The following is a 22694-nucleotide window of genomic DNA, read 5'->3' on the forward strand; positions in this document are numbered from 1 at the left end:
TTGTTTGTTGAGGCCAAATGCAGAGTGAATAGGAGTCATAGAGTGCACATGTACAGCTTTCTAACACTAGGGTTCCCACAGATCCTTAAAAAGCCTTAAAAGGTGTTGAATTCATTAACCTAAAAATTAGGCCTTAATTGGTATCAAATTGTCTTGAATCAATCTTTTATGTCTTAAAAAAGCTAAGACATGGGAGGTAGGAATTGGGAGGATTTCGAAGGATGTCAGGTGTTATTTAAACTAGGCTACTTAGGGGAAGAACTTAGTGCATCTTTCTTAAAGTGGTCTATAAAGGGTTGCCAGATCTGGTAGATTTTGTTTTCACACCTTCTTAAGGAGGTTTTAATCTTTTCCAAATGCAGGTGGTGCATCACATCCTTCATGAGGGCAGAATGGGCAAGAGCCCGTGTTTGCTTCCAATGTAATAGTATGAATCTAAGTGCTAGTAGGGTTACAAATAACATCATATTATGATGGGAGCTGGTTGACACAAGATCAAAACCTTTAATACCGAAAAGAGCGGTCAGTGGATCAGGATCCACAGGTCTACCCAGGACGTCTGATAGTTACTGGAAAATATTTTGCCAATATGTTGGGCAGTGTCAGAACATAGGGGATGTGTTTGGGACTTTTTATTGTAAAATCTTGAGATAATTGGTAACATCTATTTTTTTAGATAATTTACTGTATGTCTCTCACATAGATCAGGATAATGGTATGATACTTTTCAGTTTCTGGCCGTGATGGTCAGTGCACAGGATCCACTGTCTGCTACCTAGCTGTCACTGTACCCTGGACAATATGGGGAAGTGCAGACTCAATGAAAATTGACCATTTAACCAAGATTTTGTATGTATACAAGGCTTGGTGTATTTAATACAGTTTTCCCAATATTCGACATTATGAGAAACAAGGCAGTGGAATCCCTCTTGTAGAGTGAGAAACACAAAATCGCCAAGAAAACTCGCCAACAAACGACAGGTATTTACCATCTTTGTTTCCTGCTATGAGACCCAGAAAGTCGTGTTTTTATGTCACAGTAATTACCTTTGAAAAACTGCTGTCAGTTCATGTTTTATTTTTTGTTTTGTTTTTCAGTTTTGCTTATTGTAGATTTGGTCTTGAATTTTAATCCAAGTTGCACTGAAATAGTGTGAAAGATTCGTAATCAAGCATGTCTTAAGCTAAAGGAACCCTGAGCCCAAAAAGCCCAGTGTCATATCTCAACAATGGTTAAATATATTTTGCTCATTCAGCATTTATTATTAGCGTTTCAACTAAAAATCAACTCATGAGTCAGTGTGTGTTGTACTTAATTCTGCTTAATTCCACTTCTGTATGTTCTGATTTTATTGACATGTCTTATACAGAGCTGCCAAAACCAAATATAATGTTGTACAGCAGCAGATGGAAACATGCCAGCTGGCAAAATAACATCGAAAACAGTAATTCAGAAATAGCTCTTTGATGGAAAAATAACCAAGTAGTGTTTACAGAACTTCAAACATATAATTCAGTCTGCTGAGGGTGTCATCAGCTACTGAATCTGAGTGTATGGAAAGTGTGTGAGCAACAAGTTGATTCATACTTCTGTCTGTCTTCGTCATAAAGGCAGTTTTCCAATTTAATGTGATAAAGTTGGAGTTGCACTTTACATATTAAGTGTTTCGACTCTCCTCTTCCTCACACTTGTTCTCTCTGTCTCGTATTACTGTGTCCACACTCAGAGCTCCTCCCTTGTCCTCTGCTCATCCTCCTCATCTCTCCTTTTCATGCCCTTTCCCCTGTTCCTTCTTTCTCATTCTCTCCTCCGTCATCCCGTCCCCTCCCCCTCACAGACAGACCTCCATAAACATTGCTGCCTCCTAATGTAAACACTGCAGATACTCTAAGTGGGAGGGGAGGGATGGAGCAAGCCAAGAGGAGTGATGGGAAGGAGGGACAATTCAGTTTCCTGTATTCCAATTAAAACCTTGCAAACTCAGGACTCTGTGCCGACCATGCAATACAACATCACCGTGTGCTCTTTGCTTTTTTTTCTTAATTGCTTTGAAGAATATTCCGTATGAAACCATGTCTTTCTAAGGCAGTATTTCTCGCTGCGGTGTCTGGTGCACAAAGCACAGGAAGTGGTCTTGTTCGAGAGCTGCGGTGGTGGTGATGGCGGTGAATGAAAAGAACTCAGTTTGACAGAATTTATAGATTAATTTAGCTTGTTAAAGCGCACACACGCGCACAAACACACCAGGCTAATGTGGTTAATGGATGGATAAGAGCACCACCCCTTCCACAAATCCCTAAACCAGCACACGCACAATCTCTGTATCATCTTTCACATCCTGCAGAGGTCATAAAACATGGTTTTCCCATTCTGTTTCCCCTCCCCTTGTCTTCAAGCCCTCCTTGTGCGTACACACATACACATACATGCACACACATCACCCTATTGAGAAGCTGTGGGTCCACATTTAATGCACCCAATTACTTAGGCCCCCGCTTCTCTGGCTGCTGCATTACGTCAGGCTTGGCAGGCTGTATTTTTAGCTTGAAGATGCCATTGGCCCTCTCTCCCTCCCTCTGTGTGGATTGAGTTACCACCTTGTTGCTGAAAGAACCCAATGGACGCCTACGCGAGCCGGCCTCGTCCAATCACAACACATCAAACCACTGCGTAACGACACAAGCAAGCAGAAGGAAAGGCTATGTCCATTAAGGTTTTGGCAGTGGGCGGTAACGAGGAAACAGTGCAGCAGGGGCCATTGAGAGCATGCTGAGGGTTACTGGGACCAGCCGAGACCAGCATTCATGCCTCGCCACAGACTGTATGGTGGTCATGCATGCTGAGCACGAGGACGTTTCTATAGAACGTGGTTTGTGGCGAAGACCTGAGCGCCAAATGTTAATGCTAGCTGTTCTGCGTTGCTCCCAGACACCAGAAATTACAAGTTTGTAAGAGGAAAAACTGTGAGCAGAGTTATGAAAATACATTCAGGTCTATTTTCAATTTTCCTCTCCGTACTCCCCTCTCATTATTTCAGCCTTTAATAGCTGCAGTGCACTTAAGGGAACAGTTTCTCTGATGGTCAGCAATGAAGATGTGTCCTGCACAGCTGAGGCGTCAGAAGGGAGCGATGACAGCTAGACCCCCGTGCTGCCAGAGTAACTCACACAGGGTCTCAGGAAGAAAGCGTGGAATGTTTTCTCTCAAGTGTTTATCCCTGCAGTAAACAGTATAAAATCCAACAGCTTGACAAACAACCCTTCACAGTCCCAGGCCTTCACAATGACAAATGCATTGAGATGCTGGTGGCCACTCTTCCTCTGAAACCTTCCTCCCCATTTTAATCACCAGTGTAATCTCTTCCTCATCCCAGTTTGCTTTACTCACATCACAGCAGTCTTGTTTCCTGGTTCTAAGCAGCCGCTAATCCCATTCACTCAGCTTTTAGACGGGATCAGCAGGAGAGTGTCAACAATGCATATGGATGCCCCTATGTAAAGTTAAGGTCAGGGAAAACAATGGCAGCATGTGAAAACAGAGGGCCACTCAAGGTTTAGGTTGCCATGGCACCAAGCTGTTTGACAGATGGAGGAGGTCAGTGTAGGGCAACATTCAAGATCGTTCCCCGTCTTTTAACATTGTTACCATGCTCCTTTCAAAATGAGAATAAGCAGTGGGCAGCAGTCAGAGTGCTGAATTACGATGGTGAAAAATCTAAACCACATACTGATGTGAAGTCTGAGTCGTGTTCTCCTGACTGCTGTTTGCTCGCCGTGCATCAGAAAGTAATTGGTGTCCATTATGGCTCCAGTTTTTCCATTAGTAGCTGTGTCCTTCCTCATGTAATAAGTAGACGTAATGTGTGGATGCTACATTTATATTATGTGCTACCAGCCTTGAATACAGAGCAGAGTAGTCTCTCTTAATGAGGGTCAAATGCAGCTCTTGCCTGTTGTAACTACAGCAATGTTCAGCATTTATTTGCACTAAACAGTGATTTCTGAACCTAAAGGAAAAGTCTAAGCCTCTGTTTCGCTAAATGATTAAATAAATTATTTGAGAATGTCATCTTGAGTTGTGATGATGAGTGTATTTCAGTATGTTCTCCAATTTATTCTATTTTATAGACACTAAACAATTAATTCATGAATCATTAGTTGCGGCCCTACAGTCAAGTGCCAAAGTAAAAAATGTAATTCCTATCATTAGACATGGTGAAGTACTCTCTTAAGAGTTGAAATATTGAAAGAACACCTTGCCGAAACTCTTTAATATTGTGATATGCTATATTATATACATAAAAAAAATACTCAGTATGTATATAATTTTGTTACGTAGCTGACAACTTTTGCGTATAAGCATATTTGAGCTCTGACCATGATCAGGGACGCTACGGTGAGGAAATTTTCCATCTATTCATTCATTTTCTGTGACTGCTTATCCTGGTAGGGGTCATAGGAGGCTGGAGTGTATCTCAGCTGACATTGGGCAAGAGGCAGGGTACACCCTGGACCAGTCACCAGACTATCACAGGGCTGACACATAGAGACAGACAACCATTCACGCTCACATTCACACCTACGGACAATTTAGAGTCACCAATTAACTTGCATGTCTTTGGACTGTGGGAGGAAGCTGGAGTACCCAGAGAAAACCCACGCTGACACGGGGAGAACACGCAAGCTGTGACTGTGACAATGCTATCACTGCAACACCAAGCCGCCAGAAATGTTCCACTGTTAATTAAACAAGACAACACTGGTGTAAATAATTACACAGGACATTTTACAGGAAAGATATTCATCAATGATGCTCGATGTCGGTAGAGCGCTGCATTACGTTACTGCTAATGCAAACAGAGTTTTTCCTCACAGTAAAATTACTGGCAAAGTACAAGTTGACTTTTATTATGAAATAGTTGCAGGAAATGTGATGCGTTTGTCCGTGAGATCAGCACTATTGCTATTGCCCATCAAAAGTGCATCTACAAAATAAGACGGCCATTTTTGGCATCAGCTGTCTGCGGATCAGTTTCAAATATTGCCAAATAGGCGCTTTTGCTTTTTGCTTTGACATCAAATCTTCCACCATCATCTTGTTGGTGAACTCCGCCTCTTCTCATCACATGATAAGTAAAATCTGATTTCTGCTACTTTGTGCTGCGACTCTACTGATACTGCTGTATGGAGCAGACACTTGAAGTTTATAAGGCAAGGTTTATTTCAGCTACAAGGCAATTCAAAGTGTTTTACATAAAACATCAAAAGCACAAGCAAGGTGCAAAAGAAACACAATATAAAAGGACATTTAAAAACGATGCATTATCAATCAATCAATCAATCAATTTTATTTATAAAGCCCAATATCACAAATCACAATTTGCCTCACAGGGCTTTACAGCATACGACATCCCTCTGTCCTTAAGACCCTCACAGCGGATAAGGAAAAACTCCCCAAAAAAACCCCTTTAACGGGGGAAAAAAAACGGTAGAAACCTCAGGAAGAGCAACTGAGGAGGGATCCCTCTTCCAGGACGGACAGACGTGCAATAGATGTCGTACAGAACAGATCAACATGATAAATTAACAGTAATCCATATGACACAGGGAGAGAGAGATATGATCGCGTTTATTAGTTCCTGTTAGTACACGTGCTGCTGCATTCTGAATTAGCTGGAGAGTTTTTAAGGACTTACTAGAGCTACCTGATAATAGAGAGTTACAATAATCCAGCCTTGAGGTAACAAAAGCGTGGACCAATTTTTCTGCATCTTTTCGGGTCAGGATAGGCCTAATTTTCGCAATATTACGCAGATGAAAAAATGCAGTCCGTGAGGTTTGCTTTAAATGAGAATTAAAAGACAAATCTTGATCAAATGTTACTCCGAGGTTTCTTACGGTAGTGGCAGGGGCCAGAGCAATGCCATCTAGAGAAACTATGTCATCAGATAAAGAGTCTCTGAGTTGTTTGGGGCCAAGAACAATAACTTCAGTTTTGTCTGAATTTAACATCAGGAAATTGGTGCTCATCCAAGTTTTTATGTCTTTAAGGCAATTATGGAGTTTAGTTAATTGATTGCTTTCTTCTGGCTTCATTGATAAATACAACTGAGTATCATCCGCATAACAATGGAAATTTATAGAGTGATTTCTAATGATGTTACCTAACGGAAGCATATATAGAGTAAACAGGATTGGTCCGAGCACAGAACTCATGGAACTCCAAAACAAACTTTAGTACGTAAGGATGGTTCATTGCGAACGCCAACAAATTGAAAACGATCAGATAAATAAGATTTAAACCAGCTTAGTGCTGAACCTTTTAAGCCAATTAAGTGATCCAGTCTCTGCAGCAGAATTTGATGGTCAATTGTGTCAAACGCCGCACTAAGATCTAATAAAACAAGTACAGAGACGAGTCCTTTGTCTGAAGCAATCAGAAGGTCATTTGTAATTTTAACTAGAGCTGTCTCAGTGCTATGATGCACTCTAAATCCTGACTGAAATTCCTCAAATAAATTATTATCCTGGAGAAAATCACACAGCTGGTCTGCGACTACTTTCTCAAGGATCTTTGACATAAAGGGAAGATTAGATATTGGTCTATAGTTGGCTAACACCTCTGGATCCAGGGTGGGCTTTTTTAGTAGAGGTTTAATTACAGCTACCTTAAAAGACTGTGGTACATAACCTGTTAATAAGGATATATTGATCATATCTAATATATGAGTGTTAACTATAGGTAAGACCTCCTTAAGTAGCCTAGTTGGGATGGGGTCTAAGAGACACGTTGATGATTTGGATGAAGAAATCACTGCAGTCAATTCTTGAAGAGAAATTGGGGAGAAGCAATCTAAATATATATTAGATTTTACAGCTGTGTTTGAGGTTAGATAGGTACTATCTGAGGGCAGGAGGTCATGAATTTTGCCTCTAATAGTTAGAATTTTGTCATTAAAAAAGCTCATAAAATCATTACTGCTAAGGGCTAAGGGAATACGAGGCTCAATAGAGCTCTGACTCTCAGTCAGCCTGGCTACAGTGCTGAAAAGAAACCTGGGGTTGTTCTTATTGTCTTCTATTAGAGCTGAGTAATAGTTTGCTCTGGCATTGCGGAGGCCCCTCTTATAAGTTTTGAGACTGTCTGTCCAGATTAAACGAGATTCTTCCAGTTTGGTTAATCGCCAATTCCTTTCAAATTTTCGCGATATTTGTTTTAACTTACGGGTTTGAGAGTTATACCAAGGAGCGAACTTTCTTTGCTTTTTTAACTTCTTTTTAAGAGGAGCTACAGAGTCGAGCGTTGTTCGTAGCGAGCCTACGGTGCTATCAACAAAATGATCAATTCGGGAGAGGTTAAAGTCGGCACGGGAAACCTCTGTTACTGAAGGTATTGGTATTGAATTTAACGACGAAGTAATCTTTTCCTTAAGTTTTGCGACAGCACTATCTGATAAACATCTAGTATAGTAACTGTTGCTGAGTGGCGTGTAATCGAGTAAAAAGAAATCAAAAGTAATCAGATAATGATCCGATAGCGAGGGATTCTGTGGAAAGACTTTTAGGTTATCAATTTCAATTCCATACGTCAGAACTAGATCAAGGGTATGGTTAAAACAATGAGTAGGTTCATGTACACCCTGACTGAAGCCAATGGAGTCTAATAATGAGATAAACGCGGTAGCCAGGGAGTCATTATCAACGTCGAAAATTAAAAGAAAATTAGAAAATTAAAAGTTGTGGTGCACTAAAAATCAATAAAAATATTTGAATGATAAAACTTACAGTGCAGTGTATGAATCGTAGTGTCTCTCATTCAAGCAACGATAAGAAAATAAAAACTAAATGACTGTGGGGGGCAAGTGAGGTAATTGGTGCATGTCCAAACACCACGTAACAAGATGACAAGCTTTTATATTAAATCAGGGTGCATGCCTTTAAAAACTCCGGCTATATGAGTTGAAACAGTTCAGATCGGCTGCTTTGATTAAAGTATGACTGAGCAAACTGACATCTGTGCTTGGACGCGGTGACTCTGAGCGGAATGAGAGACAGACCCAGAGCGAGACTGAGGATAGGCTGGAGAAGCGATGAAGAGGTGTGTGGGTGGAGGAAATGAGACACCGCTTTGGGAAGTGCCTTCCTGGACTAATGCCGGAGTAATGACATCACTACTCAGGGGGGACATCTGAAAGTATAATAGGCTACAACTAACTATAGGCCTATTCTCTCCTTCTCAGCTATCATCGACTGCTAAGGCCATTACAGCAGAACAAAAAGGAACATAATGCACAGTGTGGGGTACATAAACAGTGGGTGGATATTTTTAAGTCACGTTAAGTGAGCTGAGTGAAGACAAAGCAAGTCCATGAGCTAGCTGCATGGTGATTTATTTTGACTTGCTAAAGATGGTTAGCTGTTTTATGAATGTATCCTATTGAGGTGATACTGCACATAGATAAGAAATGGAAGCAAAGTTTGGGAGCTGCTGCCTTTTCCATTCTACCTTTCTGCTTTCATTGGCAGCTCAGACATTTCAGCCCATCACAGCGCTGCTCCTCCAGAACCCAGAGCAAGGTGATCTGCAGAAACAGCTGCTTTGAGTTCCCTTAAATCCCTGCGGTTTTCACCTTCCCCTCGAAGTCAGACACACACACCGTGAGGCCGCAGGTCCGTCCCCATTGTTTCTGAGCCCCCGCGGAGTGAAAGCCTGGGAGCTATATGGGGTTTTGGGTGGCTTGTGTCTGCTTTACAGAGATCACAGTGTGACTTTTGAACAAAGAGGGAGGTATGAACCTGATATCCCCACAGTGTCACACAAACAGCCACGTCTTTCACACACTCAGTCGTCTCCTCCCTCTCACTTTGACTTCACCGCCCCCAGTGCAAACCTTTTCTGTGCCCCTCCACCATCCCTTCTCCCCAAATGTGACCTTCTGCCCTGGAGGGACATATTTGGTGAGCTGAGGTCGGTACAGTGTGATGGATACAGACTGAGCGCTCTAGTTACACTTTCCTCTTGCCAATAATATCTTCACCTTGCTGTCAATGGATAAAACTAACACAGCTGTGCACTTAAAAATACAACTCTTTTGCTCGTCTTTGCAGTTCAGAAAACTCATCTAATTTTCTCTTTTCTTCCCCTCCATAGATGTGAAGAAGGACTGGTCAGACCATGCTTTGTGGTGGGAGAAGAAGAAGACATGGCTGTTGAAAACTCACTGGACGTTGGACAAGTACGGCATCCAAGCCGACGCCAGGCTGCTCTTCACGCCGCAGCACAAGCTCCTGCGCCTCCAGCTGCCCAACATGAAGCACATGAAGGTCAAGGTCAACTTCTCTGACCGCGTCTTCAAGGCCGTGTCCGACATCTGCAAAACTTTCAGTAAGTGGAGCGACTGAGTCATGTACAGGACAGCAAGCAGGGCAGCGTCCTGAATTTTAGCAGAGATGTGGAAAACAGTCATGAAGCAAATGTGCGATGAGGTGTGACTGACTGGCAAAGAGTTATGGGAAAGGAGGGTAGAATCGTGGTCCAGTCTGGTTGGCCACCCCGCTGAACCAAAAACATCTCCCTGTAAGACTATTTTCGGAGAGCTTCTGGAAGTGTTCTTCATCAGACTTCACTAATCATGTCCTTCCTCTCACTTTGTTTTTATCCCTGGCAATTTGTTGTGTTTATTAAACACACTCTGAGCTCTGCATACTGGAGTCGCGTCTCCTGACTGGTAGTCCACTGTTAGCTGTGGAGCCGTGTCCTTGGAACCTGGGCTCCATCGGTCTCACAGTAATGTTTGGTAAACAGAGATTATCATGCTGTCTCGGGCTTATAACAGAGGCACACACCAAAGTACAAATTCATGTACATGTAAATAACTCACACTCTTGCTCGCTGTCTCTACTACCTACCATCTCTATTGCGAATACCTAGGGCTGGGTATTTTTGATACTGGCAGGCCTGCCTCCTGAAAGTCGTAGATTCAAACCAACAGTCAGAGACCCCTCAGTCAATTTAGATTCTTAAAGTAGAGCAGTGGTTTTTCTTGTTTGTCTGTTGTTGTCAGTCAGTGTGCAGTGTTCTTTAGGGACATTCAGTCCCCAGATTTAGCTGCGGAGTGATCACTCCTTACTTTCACACTGCTTTCGGTAACAGGCAGCTGCAGACCCAGACCCAGGGAGAGTCTGAGTGAGACGCAGGCAGAAAAGCATTGCCCCGTCAGGCTCCAAGATAACGTTATTTTCTGCCTTCTGCTTAGAAGTGATGGATTACAGCTCACAGCAACTTAATATGATACAGTCTCTGGCTTTTGTTTGATGTTTAGTGTCAGATCGGAAATGTTGTTGCACATTTCCAATCTGTTGTTAGCGTAGTTAGCTCGCATTAGCTTGGAGGGCTAACATGGCTTGTTTACTATATTTTGTGAATGTTTCTGTCACCCTGAGCATCCCACCGCACATTGTTTAAACTCTACATGGAATAAAAGGAATGAATAGTCAGATATTCATGTTGAACATCCAAATCTGGTTTGACTTGTGTAATTCTAAGTCAGACAGAGCCCTGGATACCGGTACAGATACCTTGACTCGAAATCTGTTCCTGAACAATATATTTTCTCCATCCCAACTTTAGGTAATCTTTTTTAACAAAAAGAAAATTACGCCACATATTATGGTGCCATTCCTAAATATTTCAACTCCTTGGCGTTTTTACACACTCAAAACAGTTTTATAACTTGAAAAAAAAAAACCACATAGTGGTTTTCGTTAAGTTTTCTGTTTCAGTTCTTTAGTGTTATTCTTTAGCACCTTGGCATTTATCTGCTGAAAGCAGTTTTGAAGAGGTTTTGACGTTAGAATTTTACGTGGTTTCACCTACAGTGGCCTTGGGGCTCGGGGATGATGCTGGAAATCTAATTGCGTGGTCACCCAACCACAGAGGAGTAGACTGCAGTGGAGGAAACTCCCCCAGAGCTGTGTCCGAGTTCTCTTTAACGTTACGTGGACTTGAATACTGAGAGGAAGGTGGCTGCGGTTCATTCTTCTTCTTCTTCTTCTTCTTCTTCTTGCAGTTGAAAACAGAGCAACTTTTCTGCTTTTAAATTTATTCCCTGCAAGTTCAAGTGTTTCATCAAATTCGTCTTGTCAATGGCATTGCATTGCGTGCTATTGGCATTGTGGGTTATACACCACACTTTTGATCTCTTCTTAGACATTTTTTACACCTGTGTGACGTACACTGTAGTCATACCCGTGTGTGTGTTGTACTTTGAGAGGCTTGACTACACCTGTGTGACGCACACTGTAGTCAAGCCTCTCAAAGTACAACACACACACGGGTATGCCTCTATAATGTGTAACGTCAGACAGCCAATCATCAGCATTATTAGACCTTGGTATATGCATACTTCCTCGCTGACACTCCATATTGACTGATATATCGTCCCGCCGATATATCGGGCAATATTTGGCATCGGCTGATACCAGGGAGCATTCGGCCGTTTTTTTTTATTTTTATTTTTTTTTGTCGGGGCCTGATTTACAGACAGGCACACGTGCGATGCATGCTTTCCCCTCCCCCACTCAGTGCCTAGGTTACTAGCCTACTGGCAGACTGCAGCCAGATAGTGATGGGAGTTCTTGTGGCTCGGCTCATGAAAAAAAAAAAAGCCGGCAATAAAGTTTTTGTTGTTTTTTCTAAAACTGACACTTTTGTACCCCTCATTGTTATTATTGTGACATTTCTATCATGCAAATAGAGGGAGAAAAAACAGTATCGGCCCCAAATATTGGCTCAAAAAAAAAAAAATCAGCAGTACATATCGATCATCGGCTGAGGCTGAGGGCAAAACATTGGTATCGGCATCGGCCATAAAAAATCCATATCAGTCGACCTCTAGCTGACACTGATGAGATTTAGTCCCTAGGTATCAAAATGTGGTACTGAATGACAGGGCATTTTTTGATACTCAAGAGCATCAAAGCCATTCAGTCTGTGCCATAAAAGTATGGAAGTTCAGTACCCAGCCCTGCTAATATCATGTCCAAATTTAACTGTCCCCCATGGTGTAAGCTGTACCCAAGGGTCACACATATTGTATCGATATCCATCATCACTGGCTTTACTATGACCTTTCAGAGGTCACACTCTGGACCCCAGTGACCTCTGCCCTGCCAACGCCCACTTTTCCTTAGCTCAGACCTCGGCCCTTGCCCCTGTCTCCTAGTCACTGTCTCCAGTAGGGTTTGCAGGTTTGGAGAACCCCCAGCAATAAAAATGCTTCCATCAGGCAGGGTTATAGCACACCTGTTGTGACTTTGTCACTGGACTGTGTTCAGCAGAAGGGATCAGGAGCTCCAGTGGCAGCTCTCCTGTTTTTATTGGCCCTTACAGGTAGCAGTCGACCTCGTTTGCAGTTTGGCAGGAATAGAGGTTTTTATTTCTTCAACAGGCGACTGGGTCAGAGGACACAGTCCTGTGAAGTGAAAAGAACAAATAGCACATTTTAGTTAGTGTAAATATACAAAGAGGCTGTTTTTGAGAACAGAGACAGGGAGCAGGGGGAGATGCAGGCCTGTAGCCTCTCAGGCCTTGTTAGGAATGTGTCCGCTGCTTCTGTAATAAATCTTATTTCAGCTTTGTAGGAATTCAGGACAAATTGCTTTTGGCTGACATGGCACGTGCCAGGATGTCGCAAGATGTTGTACGGTGGCTGTAAAGGGCCCCTCGGTGTGAAGTCCTTCCGCTCACTGTGCATTATTTCTCGCAAAAAGCAGAACTCATGCTAATGAACAGCTGTGACGTTCCTAACCGTAACTGTGGGTATGACAGCTGACTTACAGCTGACTTGGCCTGGAAGCATTTCATTTTTTGTTATCTGGGCAACTTTGAGTTTTACAATTTCCTGTGCATATTTTCTGCTGACTCCCTGTAAGCTGTGCAGCACAGAGAATCAGATGGGACAGGAAGAGATGAGGCCCGTCCAACTGGCCTTCGCTCCAGACAGCAGAAAGGGAGGGGCAGACATACTGGAAGTCGGTGGAGGTTTTTTTTTTTTTCAGGGATGTGCACCTCACCTTTGGCCCCGGTTCTTTTTCCCATACTAATTTATTTGGAGTCTTTTTTTTTTTTTTTTTTGCTGTGGCGTATCCAGTCAGTTGGTCACACAGAAGCTATTTCCTGTTCCAAAGCAGTTCAGTCCTCCAGCGTAGTATTTGGCTGTTTTAATCCTCTGTAGTTTCTTTTTGTTGTTACACTGTACAGTTTCAGAATGATATCATGCTGTTATATTATTATTCTGGCTCTTATTTTGTGATATTAACACACAGTATGCGCCTCAGCCTCTTTAGCACAACTCAAAACTCCGGCAGTGAGCATCCCATACAGTGGGAAAAGCATAGAAAATCAACATAACACCCCAAGTTAGAGGTATAAAACCAATTATCACCGCTGTTCTTCTCCCATGGCCGTGGCAGCTGTGCTTCCGACACAGACACAGTCCATCTGGGCTGGCTGGGAACCGAGAGGACTCAGCAAAAGGTTGATGCACTGAAATACACGAAAAATCACTCAGTTCCACTCCTGTTTTGACCTCTGATTACATTTGGCAGCTCTCACATCCTGTGCTACTCTGCATTAGGGATTTTCCACTTTTAGCTGCAAGATAACATTTTTTGAACTCTGTCAACAATTCAGAGAATTCTCGGAACCCAAGTTTGTGTGATTTATGAAGCCTTAAGAGTCAGAGTCATAATGGTTTTGTGTTTTTCATTAGTTTTTATTTCGATTTTGTTTTTCAATTTTTGTTTTCGATTGCGCTCAGTGGGTTTGCTTGTTTCAGTTTAGTTTTTAGTCTTTCAAGATGTTTAGATTTAGTTAGGGTTGTTGCATACCAATACCCATATTGAAAATGCCTCTGATACTGCCTAAGATGCTGGATCAGGTATCAGCAAGTACGCAAGTCAAGGCACTGATCCGATACCACGTAATCAACCAATAAACTTTTCAGTAGTTTCACACCAGGATAAAAGCTTTACCAGGGAATACATTTTTGCTGCTCTTAAACAGAGTTGTACACACAGTAAGTTGTGCTGTGCACCCACTGACAACTAGTGTTTGAGAGCTTGAAAGAAGAATTGATTTCTGAAAAAAAAAAGCTGTCAGCAAAAAGTCAAACTAGATAAGAAGAGAAAGTTCTACGGCAATCATTCTTTGTTTTCATGTTTTACAAAGGGTTTCACTAAGCCATGCCATACAGCAACGATAGCAATCATAAATCCATTCAGGATTAGTATCTGATCAGTACTTGGTGTCAGCCAATACAGAAATTCAAGAATCAGAATCAGGAAGGAGAAAATGGTATCGCAGCATCTCAAGTTTCAGTTTAGTTTTTATTAGTTTTAGTATTAGTTTTTTATTGTAATATGGGGGCTATTGGTCACGGCAAGATTTAAGAAGTTAAAAATATTTAATACAATAGAAACACAACACTGTGTGAAGATAATTGACTTACGGTTTTGTAGACATCCCAGCCTCAAAAAACATGCAGCAATGCCTCCTCATGTTAGTAGTGTTGACAAATTTGACCAAATTGGCAAAGATATTTGCCAAATGTGTATTTTTTAGTTAGTTTTGTAAGTATACGATATCATTTCAGTTAGTTTTCTTTTTTTTTTTTTTATTATGTTCCAGCCCCAGTTTCATAGACCTCCATTACAGAATATTTACAGAACCACCTTTTCCATAATGTAAACCACCTTGAATACCAGCAGGAGTAACAACCTTGCTGTCACAAACAAAAAAAGAAAGAGAAAGAAAATCAATCGATAAAAGTCAAATGAAGGCAAAAAACAAGGAAAAATAGATAAATAGAAAAACACACACACCTATCAAGTAGAAGTTTAATTTTTAAGTGTCGTTTTCTTTTTATTTCAGTTAACTTGTTTTAGTTTTTAGTTTAGTTTTAATTAACTATAATAACCTTGTTAAGAAGGTGTCAGCTATAGTGATGGGTTATAGTGTGGATATGTTGTAGGGCTGCAACTAAAACATCAGGAAATAATCAAAAATGCCTGTCCCAATTTTCTGAAGCCAAAGCTGACATCATTACTTGGCTGGTTTTGTGATAATGATAAATGATAAAACCAAGAAAAACAGCAAATCTTTGCGTTTGAGAAGCTGAAACCAACAAATACTTTGCAATATTTTACTAGATAAATGAATATGTGATTATTAGGTGATCAAAAAGTAACATTAAAGGTTGAGTGTGTAGGATTAAGGGGATTCCTTAAGAGTATTTTCATTAGTACAGTTAATTATCACCTGAAAATAAGAACCACTGTGTTTTCATCACACTAGAGTGAACGTTTATATCCACATAGGGAGCCTCTTCCACGGAGTCCACCATGTTGTTCTACTATAGCCCAGAATGTACAAATCAAACACCGGCTCTAGATAAGGGCATTCGCATATTCCCATTTTCGCATCAGCTACCATAGTCCTCCTACAAGCTTGACTCACAGGAGAGGTATCAGTTATGGAACTTCATCACTCAGTGCCACTGAATCCTACACACTAGACCTCTAATTAATTATTTGACTCAGTATTTCAGCTTTAAAATGTTATATGAAGTGCAAAACATCAGAGCTGTATTTGAGAAAAAAAAGAATGGCACTGAACTGGGCCTTCTGGCTTTTGTAGAGCCTAATTTTCCCAGTGAAGAGTCACAGTCAGACATGAGCTTGTCCCGTCTAGACAACCTGGAATCACTTCCAACACATTAAATACACTCATACACCTCCTCCCTCCAACAGTAGGCTGTTTTACTCTTCCTGTGAGCTAGCACACAAAATGTACTCTCTCCACAACTGACTAACACATGACTGCGGACCTGGGGGCCTGAGGTGGAACAAAAAAGAGGCTGCCTCTCTCAGCAAAGCACCACTTCAGGGTAACAAGAGTCAGGCTGCTTCACTTAAGCGCTGTGGTTTTTAGTAAGCACTTCTTGCGAGCATGTGTGGGAAAACTGAGACAATAAAGAAGTATTCTCTGGAATATGCATGGGGCAGCAGCAACGTATGTAACTATTAGCATCTGTCAGCACCGAAACGTTACAGTGAGTCAAATAAACAACCAGAGAAATGGATGAACAGACAGGAAAGGAAAGTGATTCAGAGCATGTTTGTCAATATCCAGGGACGTAAAGAACACAGGAGGAGCTTGAAGAACGGCGTTGACAGTTGACGAGGTGTATTGCAGTGATGTGTTTGGTCTCTGTCCTCCTAAAAGCTTTTTAGATTTGTGTGGGACTGTTGCTTTATCGTTTTGGTCCAGCAGATTTATGGCACATCAGCCTGCGGTCTGCTTGACTGGCCCGGGTGAGCTGGCTACTGTTGTCACAACACAGGAGGAGTGTGGTTTGGCCTCAGCTCCAACCCCTAAATTTAAATGCATTATTATCCTTCCTTGAGTGGCCTTTTAGCACCTTTTGTAACAGCCAGTCTGACAGATGAAGAGAACATCTGACACTAAGTAGCTGAGGTCTTTTTATTTTTAATTTTTCTTAAAGCTAGAACAAAAAAATATCAAAAGTGATCTATATGATGGCACTGAGTCACAGCAACGCACTCTAACTGCCAGAAACCAAGAGCTGAGGTGATATGCTTTTCTCCCAGTTTGATACTGGGGTGCCGATTAATATTGCAATTTTTATGTAGTACAATTCTGCAAGTATTATGATTCAAAATGAAGATTTATTGCAATTTTTGTTCATTTTTTTTAAACTAGACCATGGGAAAAAGTTAAATCATATATTTGTCATAGCTGTTTATCGTAAGACATATCTCCAAAAGAAATGAGCATCTCATGTCACTCTGTCTTTGACTTTTATTTCAGCAGCATCATATACTGCATAGAAAATCTGGAAATAAACTAATAACTGTTTTTACGGTCTTCTTTTAAGAATTTTATTAACTGCTACATTCAGCTAGCTTGCTAATAAAGCTTGCAGTGTTTTTCACATATTGATGTATTTGTGGCGGCTGCTACAATATCAACACTGACAGCCACCTATTGATTTTCTTTTTTCTTTTTTTTTCTTTTTTTTTAGGATTTAAAATCGGTAAAATCTTATTCTACTGCAGAGCTGTGCTTGGCTCATTGAGATGCTCAGATGCTTGCCAAGCTCCTGCTCTCTCTGTCTTTATCAAACCACAAATGAGAGGAGTATTAGCGTGCTAGTGAACCCCATCGTCCCTCTGTCTCTCCCCGCTGCTGTATGAGACAGTGGTTCCCGACAAATGGGTCAAGGGTCCACTCTGAACGGACCATAAGTGACTCACAAACATGTCAAGTTTGTAAAAGACACTTAATTTTTAAGTACAATAAGTTTCCGGCACAGAGCTTTTATTTTGAAGTGCCGTTTCCTGCTGTAGAGTGAGTGAGTAATGGATAGCTACTTGACAGAGACAGCAAACTAGCTGGACAACATGGCCAAACACAAGTATGACACTCAATATATTAAACTGTGTGGACTTTGAACCAATGACTAAGGAGAAATCTGGACCCTGTGGCTGGACAAGTTGGGAACCACTGGTATAGGACACTATTCACTGGGAGGAGAAGAGGTGGAAACTCAGTTGAGGCTTTGGCAACACAATTTCAGCTGGTGCAAACTCCAGCGCTGGGGTTCACAGCGGACTGGGTCTAATCTGTGTAACAGCAGTAACTTTATGTTTGCTGATCTGGAAGGAAGTTTGCGCTGGCTTGGCTGAATTTGTGTCACTATTAGAGCAGCTGAAGGTCCATGTTCTCAGACTGTTTGCCATTTTCTGCTTTCTTGCATCAGATTTGTTTATCTTGAAAAGGATATGACCCTTCATTACGTGTAGATTACCACAACAAAAGTGGCAACACCCTTACACTTCCGCGGTTGAATTAAAGAGATCAGACATTAAAAAACTCAATTAGAATATTGTAAAAAGAAAAATAGCAGTATTGAAGTGAATAGATGGTTTTTCCCTACCTGTACAAATATTTAACTTCACTTTTCTTATCATCCGCTAAATTCTTTACATATAAAATATCCATGCCATTTACATTTTTATATTATTATCTGTTTCCCATCTGACTGAGACTATGTGAGTCATATTTCAGCGCTGTATTTATTCAGTCCTCCCTGGAACAAATGCTTGATTTATAGCTCTTGAGTACTGATCAATCAGCCATGCAGCCCATAACTACCTCTCAGTAATGTTAAGAAGTACGTAGGGAGAAACAGAAGGTGAAATCACCCCTCTTTAATTTTTTTTATTTTGTCCATGTAGGGTCTCAAACAGTTTGTACGGTAAACTTTAGTGCTGTAAAATTAGACTGTGACGGTGTTTGTGATTCTTCTGCGGCTGGCCTTACTCACTGCAGTGAATCATGTGTTCCAAGGAGTAGATCTCGCAAGTCCAGCTGGCTTTCAGTCAACTCTTCTCCGCTGGCTCGAGGCCTGGTTACTGCCACATGTCTGCAGGATGGAGGATCGGGGTCTTATTGTCTAAGGTGTCATTTCTGCTAATGGAAATCAACGGAGCTTTTGTAAGCACTCTTAACCATCACTCACCCTTCCTCCTCCTGCTGACACCGGCCACAACTATGTGGTGAGCGTAGGAGCAGTCTTTCCCACAGATCATGATTCTGAAATTATCACTATAAACATACAATTCAACACTCAACTGAAAATGTCAGCAGAAATTTACTGTAGCACTTACCCGTCTGAAAAATACAAGTGGAGCGTTGTCTTATATTTTCCCCTTAGCCTGACTTAGTCATCTTTATCTCTATGTTTTTGATAGCACTAATACTTTAGCAGACATGCTAACACCTCATTCCCTTCATGGGAATAATGACAAACACACATCAGTCATTTTCTTTACCCCACCCACCCATTTCCCACTTCTCTCAATTCCAGGCGATTCAGTAGAGACACCTAAAATATTACTTTTACAGGAATGTTTTCCTCCTCTGATAATGGATCCTAAACCTGTCACAGAAAATGGATTTTTACCCCATTAAGTAATGGTTTCATGAGCATTTTGTGACCAAAATTTTTGCTTTTGAGCCACACTTTTGATCCATAGAGGGCTAAAATATGTCAGGAAGCAACTGTTCCATGGAAATAATAAATGGATGTTATGCTTATGATGATATTAGTTTAATTATGTGTCAGATTGGTCTTGCTTAGTAGAAATTTGCCCTGTAGATAGAGGTGCAATCCATTGCAAGTCTGAAGTCGATAATTCTGAGTTGGTATTTCCGACTTCCAATCCAGTGTCTCTGCTCGGAAAAACAAGAGCCCCTTTCACACATGTACTACAAGCCCAAAATGATCTTAACATTGAGAGCGCAAATGTCTGAATCAGTTGGATCGGACATTAAACGGACTTTATCTTGCCAGCTCCCTAGAACTAAGTCTGTGTAATGTCTGATTGATCCCATGTATGAATAGAGCAAGTAATTGTCTAACGCCTGCGGGTGAAGAACAAGGAACATTGACATGACAATAAAAATTTCTACCAGAGAGATGATGGCATCCAGGCACTTTTGTCCATAAGGGCCAAGGCCGAAATCATCAGACAGATTTAAGGAACGTCAAGAGACTAGGTTGTTAATGACCAAATTATGAACTAGCTATGTGACCACCATGTAATATCCTCCTGAGACCCGAACTTTTGATGGTATGCATTTTTATTTTCTCCTAGCTATTTGGGATCAGTAGCATCCGATAAGTATAAAAAACAAAACATTGTCAGCATTAATTAAGTCGCAATATCCTCAAACGAGGACGTCAAATTTGTTGCCATATCAAACTACAAACATTATTAATCATAAATAAACAAGTTTCAACCATAAAATGTGATCAGGTTTTAGACCTTGTCCACTTTTGTGTTGGGATCGGCTGCAGGCTAGGCGGAGATGGTTGCCATCATGTTTTTACATAGATTATTTTGCTACTCTTAGATGGCACAAAAAGTGTCCACAAGTGAGGGCAACAGGTCTAAGTTAAGTAGAATGAATTATAAGGTCAAGAAAACCCAAAATGTGGTGTCCTGATATGAGGACACAGGGTCTCAGGAGGATAAGCATCATGTCCTGCCTCCTGCATGCTTTATCCAGGCGCCACCCCTCACCCAAACCATAAGGAGTATTTCCAGTAGGTGAGAATGCTTCTGACATTGACAGTCTCCTGTTGTGTGCTACATGTGTGAAAGAGACATATGTCACACACTCGGGACAATGTCCGGAGTTGACATGAGAAAATGGCCTTAGATGACCCCTTCAAACTGCTGTTTGTATATCGGGTCTCTGAGCTTCACAAGCATCTACAGAAGACCTCCATTAATCACCACAGCATCATCAGCGTAGAGAAATGGTATGTGAAATAGGTCAACTGTCCAACTCATCTTTCCTCATTCAAAAAACAGCTTAAAGCTGTGTGAACGGGTGCCGTGCGTAATAGTTTGAACCATAGCCAACAGCATCAAGTTGTAAAACTTATGTGCATTAGTTTTGCTGTGGGTGGAGACGGGGTTCCGCATGCTCGCGAAGACATCTATGAAATACAGATAGACTGAATGGAAGTGCAGCTACACTGTTGCAGCACAAAAGTAAAGCAAAAATTGGGTGCACCGCCATGTTGCTGTGACGTCATGTGTGTGTTGATATTGGCAAACTCAGGTTAGATGAAGCGTCGGTTCTTGGAATTTCGAGTTAAATGACCTTTTCCTCGCACTTTTCCGTGTCTGAGGTTGTTTTTTTCTTAGTTCAGAGAACATTGCATTGCAGCATAAGTTCCTTGGTGTTGGTGACAATGACTTCATAAGAACGAGCAGTAAGTAGTAAAACGCCACATGACTCTGCAATGCCTCACCAAGAGACACAGTCCGGCTCACGTACACACAGTTTGATACACACTCAACTGTGTGTGTTGGCCTCCTCGCCACAGCTCAGTGGGGCTAAAGCTCGGCAGCACGCCTGCAACTCACATGGCTGTATAAGGGCACAGGGATTGTGCTTCACCTCTGCAGCCGAGCGAGAACGAAGGAGAAGGGAGGCAGAGAGAGTGAGAGGGAGAGAGGGCGAGCTCCCATCTGGTAGTTCTTAAAACTCCTGGAATGCTTTTGCTTTAGTTACACAAACCAAACAAGCTTTCTCACCAAGCCAAGACCTTCTCTCTCCCCTCCTGCTCGTGCTTTCCTCAACACCCTCTTCAATCAGTCTGCAACACCTTTCCAATCCTTCATCTTTAAAAAAAAAAAGAGAGAGAGAGAGAGATTTATATCAGTGGATATAAGAAAATGAAATTTTTTTTTCAACAGTGCAAAAAATGACACGAGGCTCTCAGATATCATCTCGCTTAATTGATTTATATGGAATCTTGGGACAACTACATCCAGCTGAGGTTCCAGATGTGCTCACTTTCAGACTTGCACCATCTATTGTTGTCCTGACACATCCTGGCCATTTCAGTACTACATCAGAACTATCCCTAAGCCCATCTTAAAACATCATTGCTGCTGCTGAGTGATGGTTCCCTGGCCTCTGAGCCTGAGGGAGGGAGTTAGCAGAGGGTAGAGAAGCCGGGGAGAGAGTCTGCTCTGTTTTAGTCATTATATTCACTGTGGTGTCTCACTGTCTGATTGGGATCTTTGCACACAGCTCACACACTGATAGGTTTCATTTATGGTGTCTCTCTATCTTCAAGGATGATTTTTTGGTGATTTTGTGAAAGCTGTGCCGTCCTATTATGCGCCAACAGTAACCGAATAGTGTGTGAGAGGAGTAGTCGGAGGTAGGAGGGTAAGAAGGAGATAGAGGTTGTGTCTGCCCTGTCTCAGTTGGGGATTACAGTTAAAGCAAGATTTGTTGGGGCCCTGAGAAAAGGGATTTGCAATTTTCCACCACTCATGTGCACAGCTGTCTACAATTCATACCCATCTCCTCAGACTCTTTGCTTTCTCTTACTATTCTCCTTTCTTACCCTAGCATTTTTTCAATTCAAAGAGGATGTATTTTGCTCATTTTCAGGTTCATACTTGTATTTTTAGTTTCTACTAGAACATGTTTACTTGATTTAATGTTCAAAAAACACTTTATTTTTCTCATACTGTCCATGCTGGAACACCTAATGCTCCGTTTTAGCGTCTGTCTCTTTCAGAAAGAGCCCGGACTGCTCTGATTGGTCAGTGTTTCTGGGTCTTGACTGTAAAGGAGTAGAGCGGCTTTTTCTACTGTTGAAAATAACCAATAAAAGCTTAAAAATCTTTACAACTGGACATGTTCCATCAGGAATATGATATAAAATCAGACAGAAATTAAAGATTCCCTGAGGTTAGCATGTGGCTAAATGTAGCAGGGTAGGCTATGTAATGTAAACACAGTAGCATGCCTGGAGCAGATGACCTTACAAAGAAATCTCTCATAAAAGGCCTCAGCTTGTAGCCAAAGTAGAAACACAGTTGTATTCAGAATGGTCTGAAGCCTGAGGTCTTTGGTCACAAGGATTACTTTTACATATGTTTCCCTCATCATTTGAAACTTTGTCCATGTTTAATATGAACATCTGACATTTTAACAATTTCCCAAGGGTTCCCATAGTCATGAAATTGCTGGAAAAGTTATGGAATTAGAAAAACTGTTTTCCAGGCTTGTA

General features: G+C 41.5%; 1 protein-coding gene across 4 annotated transcripts in view; it reads left to right on the forward strand.

Moving 5' to 3' along the window:
* Positions 1 to 22694, forward strand: part of fermt2 (FERM domain containing kindlin 2) — a 64813-nt gene that overhangs the window by 16240 nt on the left and 25879 nt on the right. For all 4 annotated transcript variants that reach the window (XM_049597099.1, XM_049597100.1, XM_049597101.1 and 1 more), the window contains exon 3: positions 9152 to 9385. In XM_049597099.1, coding sequence (XP_049453056.1) covers positions 9152 to 9385 — 234 coding nt within the window. The remainder of the gene's footprint in view (positions 1 to 9151; positions 9386 to 22694) is intronic.

This window comes from Epinephelus fuscoguttatus, linkage group LG14 (assembly GCF_011397635.1).
Source record: "Epinephelus fuscoguttatus linkage group LG14, E.fuscoguttatus.final_Chr_v1".
NCBI lineage: Eukaryota > Metazoa > Chordata > Actinopteri > Perciformes > Serranidae > Epinephelus > Epinephelus fuscoguttatus.